This window comes from Copadichromis virginalis, linkage group LG3 (genome assembly GCF_057382275.1).
Source record: "Copadichromis virginalis isolate Kocher_CV1m ecotype Utaka linkage group LG3, C_Virginalis_male_GT1.1, whole genome shotgun sequence".
Taxonomy (NCBI): Eukaryota; Metazoa; Chordata; class Actinopteri; order Cichliformes; family Cichlidae; genus Copadichromis; species Copadichromis virginalis.
Genome location: NC_140620.1, coordinates 13,141,839 through 13,157,504, shown reverse-complemented (window position 1 = coordinate 13,157,504; position 15,666 = coordinate 13,141,839). Strand labels below are relative to the sequence as shown.

General features: G+C 42.1%; 2 protein-coding genes across 3 annotated transcripts in view; one reads left to right on the top strand and one right to left on the bottom strand.

Moving 5' to 3' along the window:
- Positions 1-10,767, top strand: part of LOC146712885 (complement C1q-like protein 2) — a 25,229-nt gene extending 14,462 nt beyond the window's left edge. Inside the window, exons 2-3 of the mRNA XM_085445576.1 lie at positions 10,123-10,254; positions 10,352-10,767. Of these exons, the coding sequence (XP_085301702.1) occupies positions 10,123-10,254; positions 10,352-10,635 (416 nt within the window). The 3' untranslated portion in view covers positions 10,636-10,767. The remainder of the gene's footprint in view (positions 1-10,122; positions 10,255-10,351) is intronic.
- Positions 8,021-15,666, bottom strand: LOC146712884 (nuclear factor 7, brain-like). 2 transcript variants are annotated; one of them, XM_085445268.1, is made up of 2 exons: positions 14,275-15,654; positions 8,021-8,041 (listed from the first exon to the last, which is right to left on the bottom strand). In XM_085445268.1, the coding sequence occupies exons 1-2, from the start codon at positions 15,652-15,654 to the stop codon at positions 8,021-8,023; spliced, it is 1,401 nt and encodes a 466-aa protein (XP_085301394.1). The 2 variants fall into 2 exon arrangements, with proteins under 2 accessions (XP_085301394.1, XP_085301404.1); XM_085445278.1 differs by lacking the exon at positions 8,021-8,041 and having other exon boundaries at positions 14,149-15,666.

Here is a 15,666-nt window from a genome sequence, read left to right as displayed (position 1 = left end):
TCTTTAAATGACATTTGTAGAATTTGCCCACTTCCTCTCACCCACCAGTGAAAGGAGAGGAAAGGGAGAGAATCCTGTGCACACAGAAATGAAGAGCTGGCAGAATTCAATTCAATTTTATTTATATAGCGCCAAATCAAAACAAAAGTTGCCTCAAGGCGCTTCATAGATACAGAGAAAAACCCAACAATCATATGACCCCCTATGAGCAAGCACTTTGGCGACAGTGGGAAGGAAAAACTCCCTTTTAACAGGAAGAAACCTCCGGCAGAACCAGGCTCAGGGCAGAAAGTGGACCCTCGAACAAATGCTCATCCTCTGAAAAGGTCTGCAAATGTTTTCACTGTCAGTAGCAGTAGTTTCCACTGAACCAAATAATCCTAAAAATGTTTTTAAACCTTAAACCTATGAAGGCTGCAGGCCACAACGTGCTGGTCAGGCAACAAAGTTGTTCTTCATATTACTAAAATGTTGGAGCTTGTGCCTCTTCAGATGTTTGCTCTTCTTACTTGCAAATAGCCGAGGGGAAATGCCCGAAACCTCAGTCCTGATTCCACAGCTTTATTACATCAGCCTGGTAGAAAATAATTTTTCACTATCAGATCAGGCCACCAGGGGGCGGAGCGGTCCCAGAAGTTCAGTCGTGAGTGATATCTAACCTCTCTTCTTCCTCACAGCTCGTCTGATCGAGAGTCCCAACAGCTCTGATGTCTCTGAGGGAGATGTTGTGACTGTAATCTGTGAGGAGGACCAAAGCTTTTCTGATTGGACTGTGAGGAGAAACACAAGCAAACTGCAGAGGGCTGAGTGTGGAGATGGGCGGGGACAACAGCAACGTGATCAATCATGTTCAATCAGTACGCTGGTGCCTCACGACACCGGAGTTTACTGGTGTGAGTCCAGTAATGGTGCCATCAGTAACCTGGTTAATATCACAGTCACTGGTAAGCTGATCACTCTCACTTTACTTCTTATTGCATCCACAAATTGAGCTGAACATGCAGGTACATAGATTCTGTGCTGTTCTTCACTGATCACCTACCTGACTGACAGAGTAATGAAGGACTTCCCTCCCTCGGTGCTTCTTAATGTGTGAGGATATTCTCCATTACTGAGTTAAGACTTCCTTATTTAGATCTAAGCTCTGGATTATCTTGCACGTCTCGTGGCTCCCAAATGTCTCTTAAGTTATTATCCTCTGTAGCCTCATACTTTAGCTTTACTTGGCAAATGTGAATGCTTTGTGTGCTGACAAACCCTTTTGCATGTAGTGTTTTTATGAAAAGCCTTATAATTGCCTAATTTTGTGTTTTTGTTCTGTTACAAAAGCAGGCATTCTTACTGTTGTTTAATATTTTAATCAAACCTTTAAGTTTAATTCAGCACAAAAAGCCCCACTGTAAACAAATCCACAGTACAGAACCAAACTCAGCAGCCAAACAGTTTGTCCTCAGTGCAGGTTGACATTCAGAAAAATCAGCTGCCTCAGCTTGGATGGGCTGATGTGGTTTCTCCTTAGTATCTGCCCAGTTTTTGAGAAGACCCTCCAAAGGAACAGATGTTGCCACAATGCACAGTCTCCCCTCCATCACCTTCAACAGGTAGGGAAAGACTGTGGCCTTGGCCTCCCACCAGCTCTGTGGGCCTTCTCCTTGTTGGATGAGGGGCTCCTCAAGATAACATTTCATCTCCATCATAACATCAGCTGTAGTATTTCTCTTTGCAGCATCTCCTGCAGCTCTTTCATCAAAGAGGCTCCACACAGCAGACGTCTGTGGCTCCTCCTTCACTTGGCCCTGTAATGGTGGAGCTGGGTGGGAGTGCACTTTGCTGCTGCAGTTATTCTCTGAAGTGCCTCATCAACAGCTCTGTTGTCACTGAATGCAAGCTTTTTAAATCTACCATCCAGTGATGCAGCTTCTGAGTGGACGGTGTTGAACTCCACACACAGAAACTTTTCACACTCACTGCTAATTTTGTTTTACAGTGAAGCCACTCTGCTCTGCTAGTCCCAATATCTTTCACCTGCAGCAGATGCTGCTTCGTTTGCAGCTGTCAGTCATATTTCTGTGTTTTTGTGTCGCACTCTCCTCCACACTGCTGTCTGTCATCTCACAGGTATGATGTGCGGAGCGATGCTGAACTTCCAGTCCCAGCGTTTCATGTTGCAGGATCAATTCCCATATGAAAATATCAATATCTAATTTGATTACATTTGTTTTTCATCATAAATATGACAGACAAAAGTAAATTCAGCAATTAGCGGGATGGTCTGCAATACCCTGTTAACAGGAACTACACTCACCACCTCTCATTCATGTGCGTGTTACGGCTCTGCAAGAGTGTGAGCCAATGAGAAACCAGAGGCACAAAACTTTAGACCACAAAACACACAATCTGATGTTGGTTTGTAAAGATGTTGCTGATGAGACTTTGTAGAAAGCAGCTGGTCTGAGTGATGTGATCAGAGTGCAGGAGATAATGTCTGACAGCAGTTTGAAGAGCAAATGGATTCTGTTCTGTTCTTCATCATCACCTACCTGACACCTCACAGCTGTTTCTCACCTGCAGGCCACACAGGAGGATCTGTTGGACTGAAGGTCAGCCTGTCAGTTCCTGCTGTGCTTCTTGTTGCTGCTGTTTTCTTCATGTAGAGAAAACAAAAACAACAAAGAATCAGGATCCAGCCTCATGTTGAGCTGCAGCAAAATAAAATGTCTGAATCTTTTTAAATCAGCACTCTTAGTCTCCCGCTGGTGGTTTCAGCGTTGTCAGTGAACCTGGGGAACATGAGATGATGCTGGTAACAGAAATCAAAGGGAGTGAACAGCAGACAGGGATCAGCTGCAGGTTTAATACACGTCCTGAATTTGGTTTAGTTTGAAGTTTCTGTAAAATAAAACCAAACGTTGTGATTTGTCTCTTTATGAATAAAGTTGAATTGAATTTCTCTCTGAGCTCCTGTTTCTGTTGTCTGTCAGTGATTTTATCAGTTGGACATCAAGTAAAACTTTGGATAAAATGAAAACTGTTCACACAGTGTCTGTAAATCCACGGGTGAAAATAACACATGTAACATTCATACAAGTCCACGAGTGATTGAATGAAATGTGATCATGGAAAAATAAATTCAAAACTATTCAAGACTTTTACCATTAACTGTCATTCTATTATGAAGTAACAGGAAGGTAATAACACTATAATATAATAATAATAAAGAAAATTAAAAAATATGGTATAACAGAGCTCACTGCCTCACACTGTCGATAGCAGCATTTCTTTTTAACCTTATTTCATTTAAGGCTCAGACGATCATCTGTTTTCACTTAAAGTAGTCTAGCTCTGATATCACTTTAGCCTCTGGATGGAGGATTTGCTATGTTAACTTATAGATAATAAACTCAACGTATTACAGACCAAAACCAAACACGTCCGTAGTATAAGACTGGATTTAACTCCCTTCACACCTGTCTCGACACAACAGTCAGGTCAGTCCCTTCCCTTTTAAGAAATCCACCTTAAATGTATTTTAAATGTAAGTGATGCAAAATGAATTTAATATTTTATCTTTAGTTTGTCAGGTAGCATCAGGTCAGATGGATGATGTTGGGTGAGATGGAGCAGACAGAGATGTCATCACAGCTGAGAGGAAGCAAAAGCCTCAACATCCAGGCTTAAAAGTGATGTAGGGAGCTAAAGCTAAAGCTCTGCTTTCTTTGTGTGCCTGTGCTAACAGCAACTAATGAGAAATGTGATGACAATTGTCCAGCTTTGTCCTTTTATATTCTACCAAATGTGAAGTGAACCTGTGGTTATACAGTAACGATAAGAGCATCTTTATTAGTCCCACATGTGGGAAATTTGTTTTGTTACAGCAGGAAGTGGACAGTGCAGTTACATAGCAAACATGAGAGAACCCTGGAATAGAATAAGAAACTGTACACAACTGTACCCAGTAGAATAGAATAGAATGATAGGATAAAAATAGAATACACATGCTATATACAACTGAGTACAAATACAACGTTGTCAGAAAAAGAGTGTTACACTTAGTCCTATTGCACATGTGTGTGTTTGATCAGCTGCAAAGTCTTTGTGGTGGAGTCTGACAGCAGAGGGGAGGAAATCTCTCCGTCCCACATCGTGGGTGCTGCAGCCACTGAAGGAGCTGCTCTGAAGCGCTATAAAGGTTTGTGATGATCAATACAGGTTTACAGCTCAGATCATACTGAGTTCATTATGACTGATATAAATATGTGATAGAAGAATAATAAATCGAGTAAATTGTGATTGACAAACAGTTTTAAAGAGAAAGTTTGTTAGTTTAAATTGTGTGAAAGGTCAGAGATGGAGAGAACACCAGGCTGGGGCTGAATATCAGTGTATTACATGCAAATCTGATTGGATGACAGGACAGAGCATAAACTGAAGCTCGCATGGATGTTCTGGGTCTCCTGCCTCTGTGAGATCAGCAGGTCAAAGATTCAATAGCAAAACTTGGTTGTTCCAGCAGCGACGCCGAGGGCAGTGAGCTCTAAAAGCCTCCCAGATGAAAACGTGCCCGATCGAGAGGTGATCTGCTGCTGATGGGTGACGAACCTACTCAGGTCTCCAGCTCTTATCAGAGGAGGCAGTGAAGACACCTGAGCTTCAAGGCAGTCAGGCTGGGCGAGTCTGTGATGACTTTTATCTAAGTACAATCTGAGTATTTTACCTGTAAGTAATCTTACAGTATTATGTTATATTGTGAGTCCTTCTTACAGATCTTCCTAGGTTGAAAATTAAACAGTACTAAATGTAACAAGTAGACAGCAGCACTAAAGTCATCAGTTTAATGGACACAGAGGAAGCTTTTCAAAGGCTTAAGAAGAACAACATGATGCTAGAACATCACATTTTATAATATGACAGTAAAAATAACTCACAGAGATCATCTTCTATGTTTTCCTCCATAAGGGCGGCGAGCCTGGGTCCAGCTATTTGAGTGGTGCCTTGTTTTGGTGAAGCTTTTGAATTGCTTGGCCTTTGAGGCCTGCATGGAGCTCAGGCTGACACTAAGCACAGGAAAGGCCCACAGTGGGTGCACACACAGGATACAGATCTGTCAGGTCATGATCAACAACCACTGACCAAAGCCCACTGATCTCTGACCTCCCAGCCCATTCTTCCTTCAGTGGGCTGCTTTCAGTCATTATGCAAATGTTCTGTTTATAAGATTGAGGAAACCTGCAGTCAAACAACATATAAAAACATAAGATGGAAACAAACAGAGTGAAACAGAGTTTGTTTCCTTCCTGGTTTCCTGGTTTCTGTATGTTTGTCACACTTAAATGTTTCAGATCAAACACATTAAAATATTAAACAAAGGAAACACAAACTGAAGTTTGTAAATGAAGATGTTTGTTATTAAGGGAACAAATCCAAAGCTACATCATCCTGATCTGAAACATTTAATAAGTGTGACAAACATACAAAGAACAAGAAATCAGTTTGAGCAGCTGTAATCAAACTGTCAACCTTCACACTTTTTACTAAAACCTTTAATTCTCACTAACATCACTTTGTATCCACGGTCACTCTAATGGACCCTAGAAAATAAGATAAAACACATTCAAAGACTATTTTGTGTTGAGAAGAAGTTTCTGGCTCTTATTATATTTTCTAAAGGAGGCAAACAGCAAACAGGACTCTCCAGCTGCCCCGGAGCAGATTGTAATCATTGCTCTAGACGAGCTTCATCATGTTGCAGACACACCTTCATGCTCAGGGCAGCCGTTACCTGTGTGCTCTAAGAGAAGCAGGAAGATTTAGGGTCAGATTTACTAACATGTGGAGCAGCAGCAGCCGCATCAAAGTTTAGTATGTTATGTATTTGTAATTTTGAGTTTTACATCTCTTGGAGAGAGATATCTTTTGCATACTTATAAATGCACCATGTGGTAAGCTGTATACTGTGTCTACTGCTGTACTGACAATAAAGCTCTTGAGTCTTGAATGTGTATCTGTAAGAGTGTCACTGTCAGGAGACGTGTCTGTCATAGTTGCTGCTGGGAGGTTATTACTGGGAGGGAGATGTTATCAGAGTCATCAGAGCTTCATCGGCTCAGAGTCGTTATCGCAGCACCAAATCTTTGTCAGTGAACTGGAATGAGCTGGATCTGAAACAAAGGCAGCTGTTACTGTGTTAGATTCACGTCTGCATGTTGAAACATCTTATTAAAAGTAAAGATGTGCACATACAGTGGGGAAAAAAAGTATTTAGTCAGCCACTGACTGTGCAAGTTCCCCCACTTAAAATGATGACAGAGGTCAGTAATTTGCACCAGAGGTACACTTCAACTGTGAGAGACAGAATGTGAAAAAAAATCCATGAATTCACATGGTAGGATTTGTAAAGAATTTATTCGTAAATCAGGGTGGAAAATAAGTATTTGGTCACCTCAAACATGGAAAATCTCTGGCTCTCACAGACCTGTAACGTCTTCTGTAAGAAGCTTTTCTGTCCCCCACTCGTTACCTGTATGAATGGCACCTGTTTGAACTCATCATCTGTATAAAAGACACCTGTCCACAGCCTCAAACAGTCAGACTCCAAACTCCGCCATGGCCAAGACCAAAGAGCTTTCGAAGGACACCAGGAAAAGTATTGTAGACCTGCACCAGACTGGGAAGAGTGAAAAAATAAAAAAATACCATAAACCTGACGCTCTGGCCACCTCTATCGCGTTCGGTGTGAACACAGGCCGTCACAGAGCAGCTGTATTTGTACTGACATTAGATTACACACAGGTGCACTCTATTTAGTCATTAGCACTCATCAGGCAACGTCTATGGGCAACTGACTGCACTCAGACCAAAGGGGGCTGAATAATTACGCACACCCCACTTTGCAGTTATTTGTAAAAAATGTTTGGAATCATGTATGATTTCCGTTCCACTTCTCACGTGGTCACCACTTTGTGTTGGTCTTTCACGTGGAATTCCAATAAAATTGATTCATGTTTGTGGCTGTAATGTGACAAAATGTGGAAAAATTCAAGGGGGCCGAATACTTTTGCTGTATTTAGCAACCAAGACTCTTCGGCATGCTCTTGTATTGCTTATAAGACTGTTCACTGCATCTGGAGGAGTGCTTGGAGTGGAAGGGTCAGAGATTAATTCATTCTCTGAAAAGCATTGAACACTAGCTTTCTCACCTAAGTGGTCAGAGAAGAAAGAAACAAAAAAGGACAGCTGTGGTTTTATTGAACTGCAGTGGGAAGGGTGGTCAACCAAGTGTCATGTTACACATGAAGAGTAGAAGTTCATCTTCAAGTTATACCATGTCAGTGACCTTCATGGTTCCTACATTCACATTGGATTTTCTAAAACAACACGTGCTGATTAATTTTATGAACGGCTGATAATCATTGACATTCACTTGTTTATCTCTTTGTAGTCTTGTACCTTGTAAAAGTTGTAAAGATTACTTTATGCATTTTGTCGCTTAGAGTATTTTTGCTCTGAGTTATTAGAGGAATTCCATAATCAAAGGCAATTACTTCCTCAGTGCCAAAAACTTCCAGATATGTTCTTTCACAGCTGCTTAAACATCTGTATCTGAGCACACATTTTGATATTTGTCCTCTAAGCTCTGGTCAGTTGGTGGAAACACACATGCTCATGTTTTACTATCAGTTGACAATCATTGATACTCACTTGTTCTTCTCCTTGCACTGCATCTGAAGTCATAAAGATTACATTAGTCACTGATTCACTAGAATAAGGTTGAATCTAATGCTACAGTGACCTCCCCTCTGTACTGTGTAATATAAAAGTCAGTCAGGTTTGCAGATGACACACAGATACTGTTGAGTTTTCACTGACAGAATGGAGATCACGCTGAAGTTCCCGCTGTTGCTTCTGGTCTGCTCTGTTTCCACAAATCAGACAGAGGCAGATAATGAAATTCAATCAATGTCACTTCATGAATCTATCACTAACGTTTCTCATTAATCTTTTTATTTTTATTATTTATTCATTATTTATTCAATAATCTAACCTACTAAAAATGAAAAGGGATTCAAATGATGCAGATAAATAAAATTCATATTGACTTATTTATGTTCTTTTCTGTCAGACCATGTCGCAAAACTGAAAGACCTGGAAATGCAGAACGTTGAACTTCAGAGACAGAGGTCTGAAATTGACAAGCTTAAACATCAACAACAAGGTACTGTATGTACACATGTTTCATTGTATAACAGAATATTAGTGATTCATTATTATTTGTTAGAGTTCATTTATTCCAATGTGTGAGATTAATAATTATAGGTTAAAGTATATGAAATCATCAAAATTTGTGCTTTTTATGGGTTCAGTGGGGAAAATGTAATATGTACTAATATGTGCAAAGTATAATTTATCTAAGGGTAGTTTCAACCCAACCATACATCTTCCACTTATCCAAGGCTGGGTCGCAGGGGCGGCAGCTTAAGCACAGAAGCCTAGACATTCCCCTCCCCGGCCCCCACCTGCAGCTCATCCGGGGGAACACCAAGGCATTCCCAGGCTTGAGAAAGCTCTTTTCCACTGTTTTTATCCAGAATCTGATTCTTTTGGTTATTACCCAAAGCTCGTGACCATAGGTGAAGGTGGGGACAAACTGATAGGACCCGTTCTCACTCCCGAGGCGTAACATGTCGACGTTTTGTCACGTCCCGCGGCGTTCCTGAGGAACGCGAAAGGAGACCTTCGGCGTTCTTATGGTGCGCGGCGGGTTATGGCTGGAATCCAGTGAAATGACGCTCCCGCGGTAACAGACGTTCCAGCCCTGTATTCCAGCAGTAAACCTGACCTTATCCCTAGCCCTGACCATAACCTTATTCCTGACCTTAACCAGGACTATAATGATGTTAAATAACGTGTTTCTAAGCGATTTGAAGAAAAAGAGTGAAAACGTGTAGATGGAGTCCAGACGGTTCTCATATTTCCTCTTTTTTCCGAGGTCGTCATTTAGGAACGTTGTGGGTAGCCGAAAACGTAATATGTTGACGATTTGTCACCTAGCGTAAAATGTTACGCTTTGGGAGTGAGAACGTGTTGCAACGTGTTGGATAGGAAAGAGCTTTACTTTTTCACGCAGCTGTCTCTTCACCATGATGGACCGATACAGTGTCCACATCACTGCAGCCACAGCACCAATCTGTCTGTTGATCTCCCACTCTCCTCACTCTTAAACAAGATCCTGAGATAGTTAAACTCCTCCACTTTGTGCAGGAACACGTCCCCGACACGGAGTGGGCGCTCTACCCTTTTCCACTGAGGACCATGGCTGCATACTGCTCCAGTGGGAGCTGGATGCCAGGACCTGTTGAAGGTCAACATTTTAGACACATGTCAACCAAGACAGCTCAACAACATTCAGACCCTTCAGGAACTCAGGACGAACCTCATGCACCCCAGGGGCCTTGCCACCAAGGAGCTGTGTAACTGCCTCAGTGACCCCGCCCCCGGTGATAGACGAGCCATCCTCCTTGTCCACAGACTCATCTCCCTCAATCCCACATGTCAGTGGGATTAAGGAGGTCCTCGAATTATTTCTTCCACCACCCGACGATATCCTCAGTAGCACTCTGTAGTTAGAACAATAATTAAAACTCCTTACACACACACAGGGTATTTATACATTTTTAGAGAATGTTATTTTTTAAACTGTTTTTTTTTCAGACAATGCAGCAAAGTTGGAGGAAGTGGATAAGCAGAGGACTGCAATTGAAAATCTTAATCAACAGCTACTAGGTAATGTGATGAAGTCAACATGGCTCTGATTATTTTCATCTTAAAATATCTGTGTATTTTTTTGTGTATTAAGGCTGCAATCCAGTTACCAAGAAGACTGCTACACACTGTGTGGCAAAACATATCTACAACCTTTTCTTTAAATGTATTTATCTCAGCACTCCTCCTCCAAATTGTCTGTGGACAGCTACCACACTGCAGCTGTTCTTAGTTGGTTTTGGCTTCTGTAAGAATGAAATCTATCAAATGCTTTCACTAAAACTTTTTTCATTTCGTCTTTTGGGGAGGGGGGGGGACACCGCAGCAAAAATTTTAAATTCATGACATTTCTCTCTTTCTTAGTCAAACAGGTGGCTTTTTCAGCTTCTTTACTGGCTGAAGGTGGTGGAATTACTGGCCCATTTAACACACACACTACGCTTGTCTTTAAACATCTTGTCACAAACATTGGAAATGCCTACAACCCACACACAGGTAATAAGACTGAATGTCACTTCTCAGCTATGTTGATGTCAGACTGATGTTCACGATGTTCGAACATCTGATTTTCCACTTAACAAATGTCCCACAGGTATTTTCACTGCACCAGTGAGAGGAGCCTACCACTTTGAGTGGTACGTATGTGGACCTGGAGATCCTGTTTATGGTGTAGCTGTTGTGTTGTTTAAGAATGGAGAACGCATTTTTTCAGCGTGGGAGCGTCAGGCCTCACATTTCGGAACAGCTTCTAATGGAGCCTCACTGCGTCTAGAGACTGGAGATCAGGTGTTTTTATGTCTCTGGGTTAGTTTTAAAATATATGACAATCATTTTCACCATTCCACCTTCAGTGGTCATCTTCTTTTCACCATGTAAAAAGGGAAACGCTTCCTTAAGTTGTCTTCTATTATCCACCAGCTTCTGATGTTTTAAAATGTGCATTAATTCAATAGGTGGCAATCTAGTTATCTTAAATATCTAAAACCTCATAAATCATTTCTACTTCTAAAAGCAGTTAATAATATTTTTATGTAACGATTTGCAAATCTGTTAGTAAAATAATGATAAATTTGATTTTAAAAAATCAAAGTGACTGATTATTTATTTGTTGTGTGTGTGTTGGAGAGCTGTATTAAAGACTAACACATAACATGTGTAGTTATTATTTTATTGTATTTGCATCAATTGTCAACATCAGGATATTAAAACCTATGAAAGTTGGTTACACACATGTTCCATATCTTAACTGTGTGTAGCAACAACAGATAACACACATGTGTGGGCCTCATCTGAGCTCTGACACATGTAGCTCAGTGACAACACTGTCTCTCTCTGCCTCTCTGTCTACATGGCTGTGAACAAAAATATAAACACTGAGGCTTCAAAATGCAGCATCTACAACACTGTCACTCTGCCTCCACCAGAATATTTTAATGTAAGAAAACTCCAGACAGCTCTGGAGAAAGTTTCAGAGTAAAAGCCCTGGAGTGTTTTACATGTTATTCTGTTGGATTAAATCTGACGGAGCTGATTCATAAACACTTCACTGCCAGGTATCAGGTGACCTGCAGAGACTGATCCTACAAACACTCAGAAACAGAGTAAACCAAACTGCACCACAGTGATCAGATGAAACCTTCCTGACATGAACACAGCTCCTCAGTAAAAACTGTGAACCAGCAGAGAGACTACACCCAGCACCATACACCACCTCTCTGACACAGTACACCCTCGGGCAGGTGGTGTCCCCATAAACAGTGTGAGAAGCTCTGATTATTTACTATGTTCAAACAAACTGAGTGTCCACAAACGTCTGAGCTCACAGTGAGAGCTGCTGGCACAGTTTGGAGGTGTTCTGCCCCCTGCTGGACACACAGAGCTACAACATGAGGATCAGAGGAGGCTGGTGCTGCTTCACCTTTAGACACAAGAAGGAGGTCAAAAAATGTAGAAACAGAGATTGTTTTTAAACCTGTAAAGGAGGAAATCCTGACGAACCAATCCACAGCCAGAAAAGAAGTCTAACTCTGTGCTGCTCCAATCAGGAATCAGCTCTGTTACTGTGTGAGTGTGTAAAGTCACAGAGTAGCTGGTTTCAAATGTATCTATAAAGTTTATTCACATTTTATTTAGGCTTCAAAAAACAGTCCAAGTTTACTTCTTTGGACTTTGTTCACTTAGCGCCACCTGGAGGACAGTCAGCTCCCTGCAGCAGCTCTGGAGGACTGTTAACTGATGAAGAGCTCGGACTGCACAGCCTGCTTCATCACCGACTTCTTTAAATAAACATGACCACGATCAGTCGCAGCACCTCAGACAAACGTTTGTTACACAGCAGCCGCCTTCACACCGACTGAGCTCCATCACAGCTTCAGAGCTCAGCTTACTAAAGTCAAAGTTGATTTCCTCTCAGGTTTCTTACTTTCAGTAAAGTTTCACTGTTAGAGCCCTGACCAGCATCCTGCAGCATCTGGAGCAGCTGTGTGGTGCTGTCATGGCAATAAGGATCCAAATCTGTGGGATGTTTCCAGCAGGGGTTATAACCTGCAGTCAGCAAGGTGTGCCTAATAAAGTGGCCGTGTTTATGTCACAGTGCAGCAGCATCAGAAAACGGTGGTTTACATCTCTGTTACAGGAAACCTGAAGAGTCAAAACACCAGAGAAGAAAATCTAAACGTTACACAAAGAACATAAAAGAAGTAAACTTCATAAAAACTTCACAAATGATGCTTTAAATGAAAAATAAATCCCTGTAAATAATTCAACAGGTCACATGTTAGAACCACCTTAACTAAACTCTGTAGCCGCTCACTGTGGTTTGTCCCAGCAGCTCTTAGGAAACAAACTGCTAACTTCAGTGTCAGCACACACTGTTAGTAAACTATGCAACACTGAATTCAGGTTTCAGTTGTGTTAAGTTGTGAAGTTGTGATGAAAGTCTTCTTACTGACACAGGTAGGATGGTCAGGCGTCCTCTGTTCCTTCACCGTTCATGAACTGTCACTTATAAAATGCTGCCAAACATCAACTACACTCAATAACTAAACGTGTGCAGGTTAAAGTGATGGACGCCCAGATCTGCACTCCAAATACAAACAGACTAAAGGTGTTTCCTCCAGAAACAAAGACAATATTTACAAAGGTCTCACAGGTAAATTGTGAGCGATCACAGCAGCATCTCATCCTGACTAACAGCTTTTAGATGCAGGGAGAGCGTCGTGGTTCAGAGGTGGTTCAGCAGATGATGAAGGCCTTTCTGTTGCATTGTGTAGTGCTGTGGAGGCCATGATGGTCGACTGGGTCTGCTTCTACTGAACTCACAAACACTTCTGAGGGATTTACACCTGAAGCCTCATTGAATGTGAGTCAGAAACAAACGGCTCAGCTGTGATTAATGGATGTTTCCCTGCATTTCTATTTTCACACAGTTTATTTCTTACAGCAGGAAAACTGAACAGAATGTATGTAAGAGGTCAGAGTGAGGATGACGTCACTTAATACAGGAAATACATGTTTGTCTGTTTTGATGATGAAGGACTTCTTCAGCTCTGTAAACAGCTACACTTGAGAGGACAGAGGTGATTTCATGGATCAATAACAATGTGTTTATCAGCTTTCATCATCGCAGTGCAGACATGACGTCAGATCTATCAGAGTGAAGGCCGTCTCTCTGATGACGTCACAGAGCAGAGTCCTTCTGTCCAATAAAGGATCTCAGATCAGCTGCTGCCATCTTGTGGCCACAGTTGGTTACTGTCTCTGAAAGTTGTCTCATGTTTCCTGTTGTCCTGTTAACAAAGGCTGGAGCTCATCATGCTGAGAGGGCAGCAGCATTTTGTGGCTCTTCACACATGTTCATTATATTCTGATGATCCTGGATGGAGACAAACTACAGATAAGTGTGTTCAGCCCAACTAGTTTATCTCATTACAGCAGTTTGATGTTTCCCTTTGAATCCCCCTGAAGATCCTGACAGTGAAGCACGTACATAATACTCCAGCCTTTCAACTCTGAGCTTATTTAGTTCTATTAATACACTGAAATCTCATTTGTGTCATGAAGAAAGTCTTTAATCAAACAGAATTCAAAGATCAGAAACATTTCATATATGGAGTTAAACATGAATCATTGTTTCAACAACATATTTATTGTTGTCATAAACAGACAAGAAGACAACAACAAACTGCTCCTCCCATTCAACACATGTCAGTCCATATCCCAGCAAACTAAATCATCTCCATTTACACATCAAATAGAAACATGAATCACTTGTAATGATTAGAAACTTGATAGAATTTCAAATCTAGTTTGGGGAGTCATTCAGTGAGAAACAGTGAAATGATTTTCCATGTGAAAAGGTGGACAGAAGAAACAGAAAGAAACAGTGAAACTAAAAGAGAAACAAAGAGCTTTGGAACAACGAGGCAGCAGGAGGACAGCTGCAGTTTAACAGCTTCAACTCACTGACAGGAAACAACATTAGAAACATCATCATCCTCAACTCATCTGCTGCACTGACACTGACACCTTCAACGGACACACCTTTGCTTTACCACCATCATCAGTGCTAATGAATGGAAACATCCTGTGAGTGAAAGTGTGTGTGAAGGTGTGTATGTGTGTGTTAGTATCAGGATCAGAGAACGACAGCTTTCCTCTGTTCCAGTCCAGATTCACTCTGATCCTCTGGAGCTTCTTCTCTACTGAGAGAGCAGTGACACCAGCTGATGGTGAGCGTGCTGAGTATTTACCTTCATCAAACCATATTCTCCAAAATCCAGGCAGCATGCTTCCCTTCCTCTGCACAGACTCTGCTAACACACCCAGTCTCCACCATGTACTGTCTCCAACTTCAACATCCCAGCTGTGAGTCCCTGAGTTAAAGCCCTCAGAGCCCAGGACAGAGCAGGAATAATAAAACCTCTCTGGATTATCAGGAAGCTGCTGCTTCTCTCCTCCTCGTCTCACACTGGTCAGATCTTCAGACAGGATGAGGTTTGGATTTGCAGTGTTTGGGTCCAGAATGAGAGGAGTGTAGGAGACCATGTCCTTCATGTTGTTCCAGATGTTGAAGGTCAGGTTGCCCAGGTGTTTGGCCTGGTCTATCAGAGCTCCTGAGGGCAGCTGTGGATCATCCAGCAGGGGGCAGCGCTGGACTCTTTCCACTGCAGCCTTGTAGTTGTGCAGGAATGAGACGTCTTCAGCTCTCAGCTCCTCCTCTGTGGCTCTGACTGTGTCTGAAAGAGCTGCTATCTCTCTGCTCAGAGCCTCCATCTTCTCCTTCATCATCCCACTCTTCTGCTCCTCTTCCTCCCTCAGTGCAGCCAGCCTGGCCTCCTCTTCCTCTGCTAGAAACTGGTGAAGCTTCTTAAACTGCTCCTTAATCTGCCTCTCCGTGTGTCGGGCCTGGACCTTAATGTGTTCTGCTGTTTGATCAAACTTCACTTGAACTTCTTCACAAACCTTTAACTTCTTCTTTAAGGGCTCCAGAGTTTCCTGAAGTTCCTTCTTGTGTTGTTGTGCAGCTTCATCGATGGGTCTGAATCTGTGATTGGTGTGTTTTTCTGAGTCTCTGCAGACGACACACACTGGCTGCTGATGGTCCAGACAGAAGAGTTTGAGTTTCTCAGAGTGCAGACTGCAGAGAGCCTCTGAAGCTCTCTGATCTCTCTCCTGTAAGAACGACTCACACAGGTTCTTTAAAGCCAGATTTAAAGGTGGATCATTCCTTGAAGATCTTCTGTTACAAACTGGACACTCGTGTGTTGGTCTCTCTCTCCACCATCTCTTCAGACAGTCTTTACAGAAGCTGTGGCTACATGACAGAAGAACAGGATCTCTGAAGACCTCCTGACAGACCGGACAGCAGAGATCCTCCTCTGATCTGGAAGCCATTGAGTCTGTGAG

Bases quoted from the DNA above. Each gene is read 5' to 3' on its own strand.
- LOC146712884 (XM_085445268.1), bottom strand. From the start codon at position 15,654: ATGGCTTCCAGATCAGAGGAGGATCTCTGCTGTCCGGTCTGTCAGGAG. The intron at 8,042-14,274 runs GTGCAGCAGATG...CATTTTTAGTAG, and splicing joins CGTTGAAGGTGTCAGTGTCA to GTTAGATTATTGAATAAATA.